This window comes from Marmota marmota, unplaced genomic scaffold (genome assembly GCF_001458135.2).
Source record: "Marmota marmota marmota unplaced genomic scaffold, marMar, whole genome shotgun sequence".
Lineage (NCBI taxonomy): Eukaryota > Metazoa > Chordata > Mammalia > Rodentia > Sciuridae > Marmota > Marmota marmota.
This window is the reverse complement of record NW_026000001.1, coordinates 26,536-41,479: the sequence shown is the minus strand read 5'-3', so window position 1 is coordinate 41,479 and position 14,944 is coordinate 26,536. Positions and strand designations below refer to the sequence as shown.

General features: G+C 56.5%; 1 protein-coding gene across 1 annotated transcript in view; it reads left to right on the top strand.

The window, feature by feature from the left end:
• Positions 1–6: 6 nt before the first annotated feature.
• The window catches only part of Ltbp3 (latent transforming growth factor beta binding protein 3), a 16,500-nt gene continuing 1,562 nt past the window's right edge, over positions 7–14,944 (top strand). Inside the window, 28 exon segments of the mRNA XM_015503099.2 lie at positions 7–191; positions 2,830–3,165; positions 3,310–3,512; positions 3,697–3,802; positions 4,001–4,093; positions 4,271–4,393; positions 4,809–4,967; positions 5,060–5,245; positions 6,112–6,128; positions 6,206–6,278; positions 6,432–6,530; positions 8,346–8,471; positions 8,588–8,719; positions 8,836–8,964; positions 9,191–9,313; positions 9,512–9,634; positions 11,330–11,452; positions 11,637–11,756; positions 12,618–12,746; positions 13,038–13,205; positions 13,357–13,440; positions 13,742–13,870; positions 13,973–14,110; positions 14,205–14,345; positions 14,480–14,592; positions 14,594–14,642; positions 14,721–14,801; positions 14,888–14,943. Coding sequence (XP_015358585.1) covers positions 128–191; positions 2,830–3,165; positions 3,310–3,512; positions 3,697–3,802; positions 4,001–4,093; positions 4,271–4,393; positions 4,809–4,967; positions 5,060–5,245; positions 6,112–6,128; positions 6,206–6,278; positions 6,432–6,530; positions 8,346–8,471; positions 8,588–8,719; positions 8,836–8,964; positions 9,191–9,313; positions 9,512–9,634; positions 11,330–11,452; positions 11,637–11,756; positions 12,618–12,746; positions 13,038–13,205; positions 13,357–13,440; positions 13,742–13,870; positions 13,973–14,110; positions 14,205–14,345; positions 14,480–14,592; positions 14,594–14,642; positions 14,721–14,801; positions 14,888–14,943 — 3,423 coding nt within the window. The 5' untranslated portion in view covers positions 7–127.

Sequence of the window (14,944 nt, the reverse complement as noted above, 5' to 3'; positions counted from 1 at the left end):
AGAGCGGGGCGCCGGCGGGGGCGGGGCGCTGGCCCGCGAGCGCTTCAAGGTGGTCTTCGCGCCGGTGATCTGCAAGCGGACCTGTCTCAAAGGCCAGTGTCGGGACAGCTGCCAGCAGGGCTCCAACATGACGCTCATCGGAGAGAACGGCCACAGCACCGACACACTCACGGGCTCCGGCTTCCGCGTGGGTGAGGGCCAGGGGCTCGGGCTGGGGGAAGCCGGGAAGGACAGGCGCCAGGACCAGGTGGGACACAGAGTGGAGCCTCATGCATAAAGGTGGGGAGCTGGGGGTACAGAGAGCAGAAATCTCGGCCCCGAGGGCATTAGTAGCTTGGGAGACTGCAGTCCTGAAGGCCAGAGTTGGAGGACTATGGAGGCCTGGCCTCTGAAGCTTTGGGTTAAGGTTGGGGCCTAGGATGGGGTCCTGGATGACACCAGCTTCCTGGAAGGTGTGAGTTCTGAGAAGGAGTGCAGAGGTTTTTCAGAGATATGAGCAAGGCAGAAAGCCTAAGAGAGAGAGAGAGAGAGAGAGAGAGAAATATTTTCCTGTCTTTTAAAAATGTCTAAAGCAGGCCCTGCCAGGAGTAGACACCTGTGTTTTCTGGGGGTGAGGGCGTCAGTCATTGGCAAAGTCTGAGAGGAGGGGGGTTGAGACCTAAGACATGGGGTGCAGGCCTGGAGGTGGGGACTGGTTTAGGTCCTCAGTCCCTCCTTTTCCTGTGTCTCTCAACATCTCTCCCTCAAAGGTACTCAGAGGTACTCAGAGTCTCCCCACCCTACCCCAGGCCCTTAGGACCTCCCCTTCAGCCCAGAGCCCACCCTCTCTACAGCTCTCTGTTCACAGGACCAGGCCTGGGGCTTGGGCCTCCTCCCCCAGGGCCTGTGGGCCAGGCTGGGGGAGGTGTCCCAGCAGTAATTACCCTCCTGGACAGGGTAATTAGGCCGAGCCCAAGATGGCACCAGCAAAACAGCCCCTCTCATACAGTCCCCTGCTCACTCACCCACTCCAGACCTGAGGAACCCTACTCCAGGGATTCACAGTTCCCAGGAGATGGAGGGTGTGTGTGTGTGTGTGTGTGTGTGTGTGTGCGCGCGCGCGCGCGCGTGTGCGCGCTCGTGGTCCCTGTGTGTAGGGAGCAAGATGAAGCTTTGGAGTGGCACACTGTGATTAGTCTGGGCCTTGTGTTGCTGTCTCCGTGTGTCTAAGTCACTGTCCAGGAGTGTATGGGAGTGTTTACCTAGTGAGCCTTGATGGTGTCAGGAGTCTCTCTCTGTGTGTGACCTGATGACTGTATGTGAGCATGTGTGTGCCTGGCCTCCCAGACCCACTAGCCATCCTGTGCAGGCCGCTGTCTCCATCCGTGCTGCCCACATCCCCCAGGCTCAGTGCCCAGGCCACAGTGGGCGGGTGTCACTGGGAGGTCACTCTCACCACTATGGGTGAGTCACTGGGAGGCAGGAAGGAGAGGATCCTGCCTCCCCAGGCCCAGGACACACCTCTTCTGCCCTGGGAGGCCTGGTCCCCAGGGGCCGGGCAGGATGGGCTGGGATGCTCAGCCCAACCCCCATGGCCAGGAATGAAGGCTGTCCCTATAAGACCCTTTCAGGTGTCCAGGAGAGCAACAAAGTCACCTTCTCACCCTGGGAAGTGAGGGCAGCCTTAGCGAAGACAGGAGCAGGACTGGAGCTTTCTCAGGAACTCAGGGCCCCAGACTAGAAGCACATGTCATATGTGACAAAGCAACAGAAAGTTCTCACCTCTTGCTCAGTCACACCTTCATTCATCCCCATGAACCTCCTTTGAGACCTAGAGCTGGGGCCCACCAGGCCCTGCTCTCCAAAGAGCAGAGGTAGATGGTTTAAGGTTCTGGCTGTGCGAGCCTCCCATGTCTAGGCAAGGACAAAAGCAGTGAGCAGGGGTGTGCCATGTCAGAGTTTAATCTGAGGGGGCATTCTCCAGGGATTATGGGATTGCGGACAGGTAGGAAGGAGGCAAGAAGCCATGGAGGGTCTGAGTAGCAGGGCCAGAGTCGGGAGGGACCAAGGCCATAGGAAGCAGGGGAGATGGGCTCATGGGACATTACTGAGACTGAAAGGTGGAACAGGCAGGAGCAAGAGGAGTGGAACCTTGAGGGTCACTTATGCACAGTGAGCCCAGGTTCTGAGGTACTGATTTCTAACAGTATCCCTGGTGTAGATGCCCAAGAAAGGTCCTGGAGGGGCCATGGTTGTATTCAGAGATGGGACATCATTCGCAGTGATGAGGTGGGGGCTGGAGGGGCAAGGTAGAAGGCAGGGGAGAGACAGCCAGTAGAAAGAGAGGCTGAGGCCTGAATTAGAGGGAGAGTGGAGGGAGAAGAGGAGGAGGCACTAGGGAGAACTCCCATGCCCAGGGAAGGCTCCAGAGGAAAGCCAGAGGAAGAGCAGGCTGCTCCCTCCTGATGGTCACCATCATTTGCTACTTCTCTGTGTGAACTGCACTGTGCTAAGCATTTGTACAGTTCTTGCCTCACTGAATGGACACATCTCCATGCACGAGGGCACCGTAGCAAGGGCAGGGGAAGGAAGTTGCTCAGGGTCACACATCTGGCTCACGGCATGGCTAGAATTTAAGTTAGAAACTTAAAACTCCAGAACCCACCATGGGTATAGGGTGTTGGGACCTAGAGAGGGCAGTTTCCATGTGTGTGATACATTTTCAAATTCAGTTTCCCAAGAAGGATGGAGCCAGTGGGTGACAAGGAAGGTGGGGGGACAGGACATGGGAGAGGGGAGGCCTGTGGGCTGGGCTCAGCACAGGCCCTGATCCACCTCCCTCACCCGCAGTGGTGTGCCCTCTGCCCTGTATGAACGGCGGCCAGTGCTCCTCCCGAAACCAGTGTCTGTGTCCCCCGGACTTCACCGGGCGCTTCTGCCAGGTGCCCGCTGGAGGAGCTGGCGCGGCCACCGGCAGTTCAGGTCCAGGGCTGGGCCGGGCTGGAGCCCTGTCCACAGGCGCGTTACCACCCCTGGCTCCTGAGGGCGAGCCTGTGGCCAGCAAGCACGCCATCTACGCGGTGCAGGTGATCGCAGACCCTCCTGGGCCAGGGGAGGGGCCCCCTGCGCAGCATGCGGCCTTCCTGGTGCCCCTCGGGCCAGGGCCAGGACAGACCTCAGCAGAAGGTACTGGAGGATGGGCAAACCCGAGGGGCTCGAGGTGGGCGAGCATGGATATGACCAAACCCTGGCGGGGGGCAGCCCAGGAGAACCTCAAGGCTGCAACCCCCCTGACAAGGCAGCCCTGAGGCCACTGCATCCCACCCCCAGTGCAGGCCCCGCCCCCCGTGGTGAACGTGCGTGTCCACCACCCGCCCGAGGCCTCAGTCCAAGTGCACCGCATCGAGGGGTCCAACTCCGAAGGCCCGGCCGCGGCCCAGCTTCTGCTGCCGCACCCCAAGCCCCCGCACCCACGGCCACCCACCCAAAAGCCCTTGGGCCGCTGCTTCCAGGACACGCTGCCCAAGCAGCCAGTGAGTGAATCCACAGTCCCAAGGGCACCGCCCTTTGGTTTCTCAGGGTCTCCCTGCCCAACTCATTAAAATTGCATAAGGGTCTGCAGGTTGAGGTCCAGGAGCGGGACAGGGAAAGGGCCCCAGGAGGGAGGTGAGTGAGAGCAGGGCACTCTGTGACCTCACCCCCAACCCCTATCCCTAGTGTGGCAGCAACCCCCTACCAGGCCTCACCAAGCAGGAAGACTGCTGCGGGAGCATTGGCACCGCCTGGGGCCAGAACAAGTGCCACAAGTGCCCCCAGCTGCAGTGTGAGTGCCTGGTCTCAGTGGGGCTCCCCCACAGGGCCACCCATCCCATCCTCCTCCCACCTCTGCCATAGAAGTCTCCAGCCCAGTGGCCCCAAATTCCTCCCTCCCTTCCCTCTGGCCTCCCCCGTGGCCTCTTTTCCCTCCAAAGAGACCTGCAGTGTCCCCCTATTCCCCTGCCATGCTGTCCTCTCTCTGCAGACACAGGGGTGCAGAAGCCTGGGCCTGTCCGTGGGGAGGTGGGTGCAGACTGCCCCCAGGGCTACAAGAGGCTCAACAGCACTCATTGCCAGGGTATGGCCAGTAGGAGATTCTGTGGGCTTGGGGAGGGGCGGGCCTGTTGTGGGTGGGGAAGGTCTCAAGGTGGGCAAGGGAAGAGACAGAGTTGGGGTAGGACTCTGAGGGTCTTGGAACAGCTTGCTGTCACCTTATGGCTCCAGACTAGAGAAACCAAATTCTCACTTACCACAGACATCAACGAATGCGCGATGCCAGGCATGTGTCGTCATGGTGATTGCCTCAACAACCCTGGCTCCTATCGCTGCGTCTGCCCACCTGGCCATAGCTTGGGCCCCTCTCGAACACAGTGCATTGGTGAGACACAGGGTCCTTGGAGGTTACGAGGCACAGGTGGGAGGGGAGGAGCTCCCAGGATCGAGAGTCAGGTCAGAAGAGATCAGAAGGGGGTCATGCATTGACTGCAGGAGAAACAAAACCCAGAGAAGACAGGATCAGTGATCAAAGGGGTCAGAGGACATATGAGATCTTAGGTAAGAGGTCATATGACATCAAGGCTTATATGAAGTCAGGGTCCTATAGATCAGGGGCTTAATGGGAAGGGGGGTAAAGTCCAGAGCAGCTAGAATCAGGGGTCAATAGTCTTGTAGATTTCAGGAGTCACATTAGCCACATGGGGATGGGCTAGAGAAGCAAGGTCTGGAGCAGATGGACAGAGGGATGTGAGCAATAGTTGGTCCCAGAAGCCCATGCTGCCCACTACCCCCTGCAGCAGACAAGCCAGAGGAGAAGAGCCTGTGTTTCCGCCTGGTGAGTCCTGAGCACCAGTGCCAGCACCCCCTGACCACGCGCCTTACCCGACAGCTCTGCTGCTGCAGTGTGGGCAAGGCCTGGGGTGCGCGGTGTCAGCGCTGCCCAGCAGATGGCACCGGTATGCAGGGGGCTTGTAGGGTGGCAGGGGTGGGGGTGGGGTGTTTTCTGTCTGGAAAACACCCACTTTTGTGTCTGCTGTCTTGACCACAGCTGCCTTCAAGGAGATCTGCCCAGCTGGGAAGGGGTACCACATCCTCACCTCCCACCAAACCCTCACCATCCAGGGTGAAAGTGACTTTTCCCTTTTCCTGCACCCTGATGGGCCACCCAAGCCCCAACAGCTCCCTGAGAGCCCCAGCAGGGCACCACCACCTGAGGACACAGAGGAAGACAGAGGTCTGGCTTGATCCCTTGACCCTTGATCCACACATATGACCTCTCCGTCTAAGCCCTAACTCCTAATCCCTTTCCTGAAACACTGATCCTCCCAGACTGGACCCAGAAATTTGACCCTGGGGCATAGCCTCCTAAGCCTTGATCTGTAACCCAAGGACCTCAACCATTGCTCCTCAGACCACCAAGTAACACAGCCTAACTCCAGGAGCTATCTCTAGACCCTTGACCCAGAGACATGACTGTTGGACTCTTAGAGACCCTAACCATAGCCTGAAACAGATGTGCATGCCCATAATTCTTGCAGTTGGAGAGGCTGAGGTAGGAGAATTACAGGTTCAAAGACAGCCTCAACAATTCAGAGAGGCCCTTAAGCAACTTAGTGAGACCCTGTCTCTAAATAAAAAATAAAAATAAATAAAGGGGGGCTAGGGATGTGGCTCAAGAGGTAGCGCGCTCGCCTGGCATGTGTGCAGCCCGGGTTCGATCCTCAGCACCACATACAAACAAAGATGTTGTGTCCGCCAAAAGCTAAAAAATAAATATTAAAAAATTCTCTCTCTCTCTCTTTAAAAAAATAAAAAATAAATAAAGGGCTGGGAATGTGGCTCAGTAGTTAAGCCACTCTGGATTCAATCCCTGGTACCAAAAAAAAAAAGGAGGGACTGGGGTTGTGGCTCAGTGGTAGAGTGCTTGCCTAGCATGCACGAGGCACTGGGTTGGATCCCCAGCACCACTAAATGTAAAATAAAGATATTGTGACCACCTAAAACTAAAAAATAAATATTTAAAAAAGGAGAGAGAGACCCTAAGCATACAGATATGACTCACACCCCAGTGTTTAATATCCCTATTTTTTTCCCTTTTAGGGGTGACCACCGACCCAGTGAGTATGAGAACCCAGGTGGGAGAGGCAGGGAAGGTGAGGGATTCAGGTAGGGTTTATGCTGCTGTCACCCACAGCCAGTGAGTGAGGAGCGGTCTTTGCAGCAGAGCCACCCTACAGCCACCACCTCTCCTGCGCGACCCTATCCAGGTGAGCTGGGCGCTTCAGGGAGCAATTCTCAGGGGCTAAGTCTGGGGTTGGGGGGAGTTAACAGCCTAGGCACTGGGGGGCAGTGAAGCTGGGGTAAGACCTGGGGGGACAAGGGAGGCTCAGTCTCTTAGGAGCCTTGGGTGCTGCCTGCAGAGCTGATGTCCCGCCCTTCACCACCTACTATGCGCTGGTTCCTGCCGGACTTACCCCCCTCCCGAAGTGCGGTGGAAATCGCCCCAACTCAGGTCACAGGTAAGGTCTGCTTGGCAAGGTCATGACCCCCAACTTAATTTCCGCACCCCCGGTCCCCCTCCAATCATATTGTAGCATTAACAGGCTAACACTTGACCAGGGCTGGGCTCTGGGAAGTCCTGGTGAAAGAGGGATTCCACCGCACCCTTAAATGGCCCAAGCAGCATGGTAGACAGTCTGAGAGCTTTCACTCATTTGACCTGTGTTTATTGAATACCTGCTATTTGCCAGCACTGTTGAGGTGCTTGGGATGCTGGGGGGAACAAAAATAGAGAAGAATTTCCTGTCTTTACAGAGCAGACAAAAACCAGATCAATCAGGGGGAAAAAAACACCTAGTATTTCTTATAAATGCTATGAAAAAATAAATCAGAGAAGGAGGAAGAAAGTCTGGGGGTTGTGATAATATTTAGGATATCAATGAGAGAAAACCATGCAGGGTTTTAAAGAGGATTAGAAATTCAAGAGGAGTGGGGAAGGGAGGGGCATGCAGGTTGAGGAAAAGAACATTCCCAGGGAAGAGAAGTTTGGGTAAAGGCATGGAAGTATGAAGCACTGGGTGGAGGAGAGAGAAACCAGACACAGATGGGTGTTTCTGAGCCAGGGAAAGCCCAGTGCGTGGAGGCTTGTTAAGAGGCTTGGGTTTGATGCCACAGGCTATGGGAAATGTCTGAAAGGACTGAACATCAAAATAATTGCTAGCTCAGACTGAGCAATCCCTCTGTGCCAGGCACTGTCTAAAGAGTTTACAGACCAAATATCACTTAATCTTCTCATGCTGAAAAGTGAGCCTTGTTGCCTCCTTTTCCAGATGAGAAAACTGAGGTTGAGACAGTCTCAGTAATTTGCTCTAGGTCACACAACTGAGCCAAAGTCAAGCTTGTGTTGGCATGGGCTCCAAAGCCACAAGGGAGCTGTCAACCTGAAACTCTGAACCTAGATGTGCTCCTGGAGTTAGGGCTCAGGTGGAAGGTGGCTGCCCCAGGGCTGTGGGAATGTGAAGGATGAGGCACCTGGGGAGGATGTTAAGGAGACCTGGAGAAATACTCCAGGGGAGGAGAGCAGCCTGCAGAAGCCTACTAGTGGGTCAGGTAGGAGTGGGTCAGAGCAGAGGTCAACACCACTCCTGGGGTCATGATGGGGGTCAATGGGGGTGTGCTTGAGATGAAACTATTGGATCTTGGGATCAAAAAGAGGGAGGAAGAGGAAGCAGGGAATCCTGAGCTTGGTGACAAACTGGGTGAGGAATGTTCCTGCATCTGACCACGTGTGCACAGCTGTGATGAAAGTTAGGATTCCCAGGAAAGGTCTCCTAACTGCCTTGGGAAGGCAGGTAATCATCCATTCTGGAGTGGAGCACCCAGGTCCCTGGGGGAAGGGGTGTTAAAGTCACTGGTTAAAGGATATTGGTGTGATTGAGGCTATAGGATGACTGGGGAGAATGGGATTTCAAGCCCCTTGGGGAAGGATATTGGGACAACTGAGACCCTGAGGGGATGTGGTTTGGTTTCAGGTGACTGGAGGTCAGGCTCTTGGAGTGAATGGGAATGGAAGTATGAAAGGTCTTGGTATAAAGGTGATAGGGATGTCAGGTACCTAGGGTCCTTGTTTGGGACTACCTGGGATCATGATATGGGGGCTATCTGGGATGAAGTGTAGGAAATCCTAGGATTGAAATAGGGGTGTGCAGGAACCTGAAGTCACCTGGTGACCTGGTTTAGGTATCCGGGTCTGTGGGTCTGGATGTCAGGGTCTGCCCTGGGGCCGTGGCAGGTGAATGCGCCCTCTTTGCCCCCTGACTCACCCGTGCCTGCAGAAACCGATGAGTGCCGACTGAACCAAAATATCTGTGGCCACGGAGAGTGCATCCCGGGCCCCTCGGACTACTCCTGCCACTGCAACCCGGGCTACCGGTCGCATCCGCAGCACCGCTACTGCGTAGGTAGGTGAGCGCCACGCAGCGCTGAGTAGGCGGGCGGGCGCGCACGCAGGTGGCTCTGCGGGAGCCCTGGCTCAAAACTTCCCTTTGATGTCTCCTGGCCCACCCGTCCTTCTCAGACGTGAACGAATGTGAGGCGGAGCCCTGCGGCCCGGGGAGGGGAATCTGCATGAACACTGGAGGTTCCTACAACTGCCACTGCAACCGAGGCTACCGCCTGCACGTGGGCGCCGGGGGGCGCTCGTGCGTGGGTGAGCGCCGTGGGCACAGGGGCAGTACTCAGTTTCTTGGGTGGAAAGCTCTCCTCTCCTATGCTCCGGTTAACCCTTCCTCCGCCCTCTTTTCCCGACGCCTTTCTCCCGCTCAGACCTGAATGAGTGCGCAAAACCTCATCTGTGCGGCGACGGTGGCTTCTGCATCAACTTTCCCGGTCACTATAAGTGCAACTGCTACCCAGGCTACCGACTCAAAGCCTCCCGACCGCCGGTGTGCGAAGGTGGGGACCCATCCACACCAAAGGGTGGATCCCAGATGTCTCTTCACCTGGGATGGGGGCGGGAGCCTGCAGTAATCTCTGCCCAGTTCTGAGCCTCTCAGATCGGGGTTCGGAAGCCCCAAGCATCCTGTTCTTGATTTGTGTTGGAGAGAGGCCTTCCAAGTACCCTGAGCGCCGGACCAGCCAACTTGTGCCCAGACGGGTCCTCCTCCTTTCTCCTGTGCAGACATTGACGAGTGTCGGGACCCTAGCTCCTGCCCCGATGGCAAATGCGAGAACAAACCCGGGAGCTTCAAATGCATTGCGTGTCAACCTGGCTACCGCAGCCAGGGGGGCGGGGCCTGCCGCGGTGAGAGCGGGGACTGGAAGGCTAATGGGTGGAGCCCTTCCCGGATGGGGCGGGGGCAGGACTAGGGGCAGCAAAAGGTGCCTCGTGGGCGGAGCGTCCTGAGAAGGGAGCGCCCCGCCGCCAAGCCCAGGCGGAGATTTCTCGACAACGCGCATCCGACGGTGCCGCAGAGTCTGAAGCGAGCTCTCTACGCTGCAGACATCAACGAGTGCTCGGAGGGCAGTCCCTGTTCACCCGGCTGGTGCGAGAACCTTCCGGGTTCCTTCCGATGCACCTGTGCCCAGGGTTACACACCGGCGCCAGATGGCCGCAGTTGCGTGGGTGAGCTCCTGCACGCCCCGATTGCTACCCTCCAACAGCTTGGGCGCTGAAGCCAGGCATTGTAGTCGCCCTGTCTGTAAAATGATGGGTGGACGCGAGGTGACCAATTCATTCCCCAGCTCTTTTATTCAATCATTTTCTCAGCAAAGGGGCTGCAGAGTTTCCAGTAGGAAGTCTTAGGAGGCAGTGCTTGAAACTGCGTTTGCAATGCATGTCTCTTAAATTTGAAGGTAAAAAAAATATATCAAACACAGGGTGATGGGCACCCCTGCACTAATGTTTACTGTGCACCAAGCCGTGGGCTAAGGGTTGGGATTCAGAGGACCGAAGACACAGACTGTACTAGAGCTGGGAGCTGGAAGGAGCTGGGATGCTCCTTGGAAACCAGCACTGGACTGGGAGGAAGGAAACCTGAGTTGTGTTAAAGGACCGATAGGAATTAGTAGAGCAAAAAACAATGAGAAGGAACAGAAGCCAGACAGTAGTGGAAGAAATGAGAGTAGTCACCTCAAAATGGCCATAAAATGATGAGACATCAGAGAAATATTGGAGCAGATTAACTGGGCATGCTGGTTAGGAGACAAGGTGAAAAAAAGAGGGGAATGAGAGACCCTCTAGGTATGTGGTTTGGTAATTCAGTGGATGGTGCTGCCCACTAGAATATGATACCTAGGGGTAGACATTTGGGCAGAAAGATTCTGAGTCCTTTGTTGGCCAAGGGGAATCCAAACCCATGGGCACCCTGTGCTTCTCTACTGGAGATGTCAGTAGAGGCTAGGCCATGTGGGTTGGTAGTTTGGTAGTCTTGGGCCATACATACCCATGACTGTGGACTATGGGAGTTATGGAGTGTTGAGGCGAGGCTTGTTCAGTCAAGGAGGGTGAGCTGGGTAAGGGGAGCATTTGGCAGAACCTGGTAGACACTGATGCACAGGGGCAGGTAGAGGTGAGGGAGAAGGAATGGTAAGAGGATTCATGATGGAAAGAGGGACGGTAGGTGGACTGCAGAGCACCATTTAAAAATCTGGGGAAGCCAGGTGTGGTGGTGTATACCTATAATCCCAGGCTGAAGCAAGAAGATCAAAAGTTGGAGGCCAAGCCAGGCACCATGGCACATGCCTATAATCCAAGTGTCTTGGGAGGCTAAGAGGATGAGTTCAAAGCCAGCCTCAGCAATGGCAAGGTGTTAAACAACTCAGTGAGACCCTGTCTCTAAACAAAATACAAAATAGGGCTGGGGATATGGCTCAATGGTTGAGTGCCCCTGAGTTCAATCCATGGTACCCCCCTCCCGCCAAAAAAAAAAAAAAAAAAATGTTGGAGGCCAGCCTCAGCAACTTAGTGAGACCCTGTCTCAAAATAAAAATTAAAAGGTCTGGGGATGTGGCAGGGGTTAAGCATCCCTAGGTTCAATTCCTGATACAAAATAAATAAATCGTTGGGGAAACCTAGAGCAGTATGAGGAGAAGGGCGGGGAGGGTGCCTCTTTAGTGAGGGTCTGTGAAGGGTATGAAGGCCTGGTCTTTTTGGCATCAAACCTAGCCAGGGGCCCTGAAAGCTCTTGGCTTGGCCACTGGCACACGTGGGAGCTGGCCTCAGCTCAGGTACTCCAGGCCATGAGCAGGAATGGAAAAAGAGTAGCAGAGCTCAGAGACTAATATCATCCTGGCCCTCTGACACCCCTGTGTCCTACAGATGTGGATGAGTGTGAAGCTGGGGGCGTATGTGACAATGGCATCTGTACCAACACACCAGGCTCCTTCCAATGTCAGTGCCTCTCTGGCTACCATCTGTCAAGGGACCGGAGTCACTGTGAAGGTGAGGGGTCCTAGAGCTGGGGCGCTGGCTTGTCCCTCCCTATCCCAGGACCCTTACTGCCAGGTCTAGTCCCCATCCAGATCCCAGATGTGGTATGGGGCTATGGAGCCTCCCGGGGCATTGAGGGAGGGGTACTTTGGCAGCTTCAGCCCCTGAGACTCCCCACCTCCTTGTTCTCCTACAGACATTGATGAATGTGACTTCCCTGCGGCCTGCATTGGGGGTGACTGCATCAACACCAACGGCTCCTACAGATGTCTCTGCCCCCAGGGGCATCGTCTGGTGGGTGGCAGGAAGTGTCAAGGTATGAGGGATTGGCTGAGGGCTTCTGAGGGGAGTGGCAGGGTGCAGTAATCCCCCAGATACACTGGCCTTTCTGTCTTTCCATCCATCCATCCATGCATCCTACACTCAGCTGTCCTTGCATTCTTTCACCTGAATAACAGAATAACAGTAATAATGACATTAGTGCTTCTGTGATGCTTACCTTATGCTAGATGTGTTAGTCCAATTTACCAACTCACCCATACTTGTGTTCATCCTCAAGAGATAACTGAGCACTTACTGTTTGCCAGGTTCTGTGCTCTGTACTAAGTACTCAGCAATGACCAAGGGCTCCCAGCCTCCAGTGGTGGTGGTGGTGGTGGTGATAAACTAATTTTCAGCATTAGAGTGCAGGGTGTCAAGAAGGTTCTGGACTAGCAATCAGTGGGGAGATGACCATTGAATTGAGACTTGAAGCATAATAATAGTGGTTCTCAGACAAAGGCATTGGATGGTATTTCACCCCCCAAGAACAGTATTTGCAAAGTACAAAGATCTGGAAGTTATGTTTCAAGGAGAGCAATACTGATATCCTGAGCATGGGGTTAGAGGGAGCTGAAGGGAGCTGGAGGGTGATGGGACTGAAGGGTGTTCGGAGAGCAAACTGAGCTGAGTTAGGACTTCATTCTGTTGTCATTGGGGGACATTGAAGGATGACAGCAGTGAGTGTACCTACCCACCTATGTGGACCAGAGGGCATCTCTCTGGAATGTACGTGGAAATCAAAGTGGAAATTCAGGTTCTGAATTTCAGGTCCTCAGGGCACACTCCAGGGAAGGAGGCAGTGGTTCTTGTCAGAGCCATTTCTATCCCTGCTTCTTGCTCCCTTTGCTCCCTCCAGACATAGATGAGTGCAGCCAGGACCCTGGCCTGTGCCTGCCCCATGGGGCCTGTGAGAACCTGCAGGGCTCCTACGTTTGTGTTTGTGATGAGGGCTTCACTCCCACCCAGGACCAGCATGGCTGTGAGGGTGAGTATCCTCCCAGTTTTCTCCTCAGACTAGACAACTCCCCTGAACTGCAGCTGGCCTTCAGAGATGTCCTGATCCCATCCTCCTGAATTTGGGGAACAGAAAGATCTCTCTCTTGCCTGGGGGAGCCAGACTTCCAAGGGCCTGAAAACCATGTGGAGGAAGGAACAGGGCTCTCACATGGTGCTAAAGGGGGGCCAGGGAAAGTGGGGGACAGTGATGTGATGGGTGGGCAATGTAAATGTGGGGGGGTAGTTTATCTGCATGACTCTGAGCTGCCTTCCCCCTCAGAGGTGGAGCAGCCCCACCACAAGAAGGAGTGCTACCTTAACTTCGATGACACGGTGTTCTGTGACAGCGTACTGGCCACCAACGTCACCCAGCAGGAGTGTTGTTGCTCACTGGGGGCCGGATGGGGAGACCACTGTGAAATCTATCCCTGTCCAGTCTACAGCTCAGGTCAGGAGCCGGCAGGCCCCTTTCCAGAACCTTAGTTTGTGCATCAGGAAACCAAATGGGGAAAATGGCTCCCTGCTGGATAGTTGGGAAATGTGGTGCTGGCTCTGGCCAGCAGACTCATACTCAGTCCTCCTTCCTTCCCTCCCTGCAGCTGAGTTCCACAGCCTTTGCCCCGACGGAAAGGGCTACACGCAGGACAACAACATTGTCAACTATGGCATCCCAGCCCATCGTGGTAAGCCCCAGCGCGGCTTCTTCCACCAGGTCGGCCCCCGCCGCCTGGCCCCCAGGCTTGGCTCCCAGGTGCTGGCTTGGCGTAGGGGTAGGCGGCGCCAGATCGGCTCTGCGCACACATCAGGCTCGCCCCCACCCCTGTACTCCTGGTCCTTCACTCTGGAATGGTTGGAGGGAAAAACTTCTCCCGCGGGGTTTGGCTTTCCTCCCTGCGTGAGCCCCGCCCACCCCTTCCGCCTGCCTGCGGGGCCGAACAGCTTAGAGATATAGGCGGCTGGGCGCCCATGGTTGGTTACCCGCAGACATCGACGAGTGCGTGTTGTTCGGGGCGGAGATCTGCAAGGAGGGCAAGTGTGTGAACACACAGCCTGGCTACGAGTGCTACTGCAAGCAGGGCTTCTACTACGACGGGAACCTGCTGGAGTGCGTTGGTGAGCCAGCTCGCCGCGGCGGCTCGGGGGAAGCGGCCCGGAGGCCCGCAAACCTCCCGCCTGCAGGTCTGCCCCTGGCATCGGCACTTTTTCTCCCTGTAGATGTAGACGAATGCCTGGATGAGTCCAACTGCCGGAACGGAGTGTGTGAGAACACGCGTGGGGGCTACCGCTGCGCCTGCACGCCCCCGGCGGAGTACAGCCCAGCGCAGCGCCAGTGTCTGAACCCCGAAGAGATGGGTGAGGCCCGGGCCGGTCAGCTGGGGAGAGGGAGGGGGCGGGGCCCAGGCCGAACTGTGACTGCCACCCCCACCCATCCCCTCGCTGCCTGTAGACGTGGACGAGTGCCAGGACCCGGCAGCCTGCCGCCCTGGCCGCTGCGTCAACCTACCGGGCTCCTACCGCTGCGAGTGTCGCCCGCCCTGGGTGCCCGGGCCCACCCGCCGCGACTGCCAGCTCCCCGAGAGCCCGGCGGGTGAGGGCGATGGGCCGACTCCAGGGCCCTGTTCATAGGGTGGAGCCCCAGGGCCTCCACACCGGCTTGGGTGGGGTGGAACCGAGGACGGTCCCTGCCTCTGGTTCCTCGATGACGGCCGGTTCCCTTCGCAGAGCGTTCCCCGGAGCGGCGCGACGTGTGCTGGGGCCAGCGCGGAGAGGACGGCATGTGTGCGGGCCCTTTGGCCGGGCCTGCCCTCACTTTCGATGACTGCTGCTGTCGCCAGGGGCCGCGGCTGGGGCGCCCAGTGCCGCCCGTGCCCGCCGCGAAGCGCCGGTGAGCTGATGAGGGGAACTCTGAGGGCGGTAACTGGGGTACACCGACGACGTCGCTCACCTCACCCCACACTCCCAGGGTCCCAATGTCCGACATCGCAGAGTGAGAGCAATTCCTTCTGGGACACGAGTCCCCTGCTGTTGGGGAAGCCATCGCGAGGTGAGTAAGGCCTAGAGGGACGAGGCCGGGTCAGCACCATCGGCAGGGGGCGATGTTGACATCGGAAATTCCACTGGTCCTCACAGACGAGGACAGCTCGGAGGAGGACTCCGATGAGTGTCGCTGTGTGAGCGGCCGCTGCG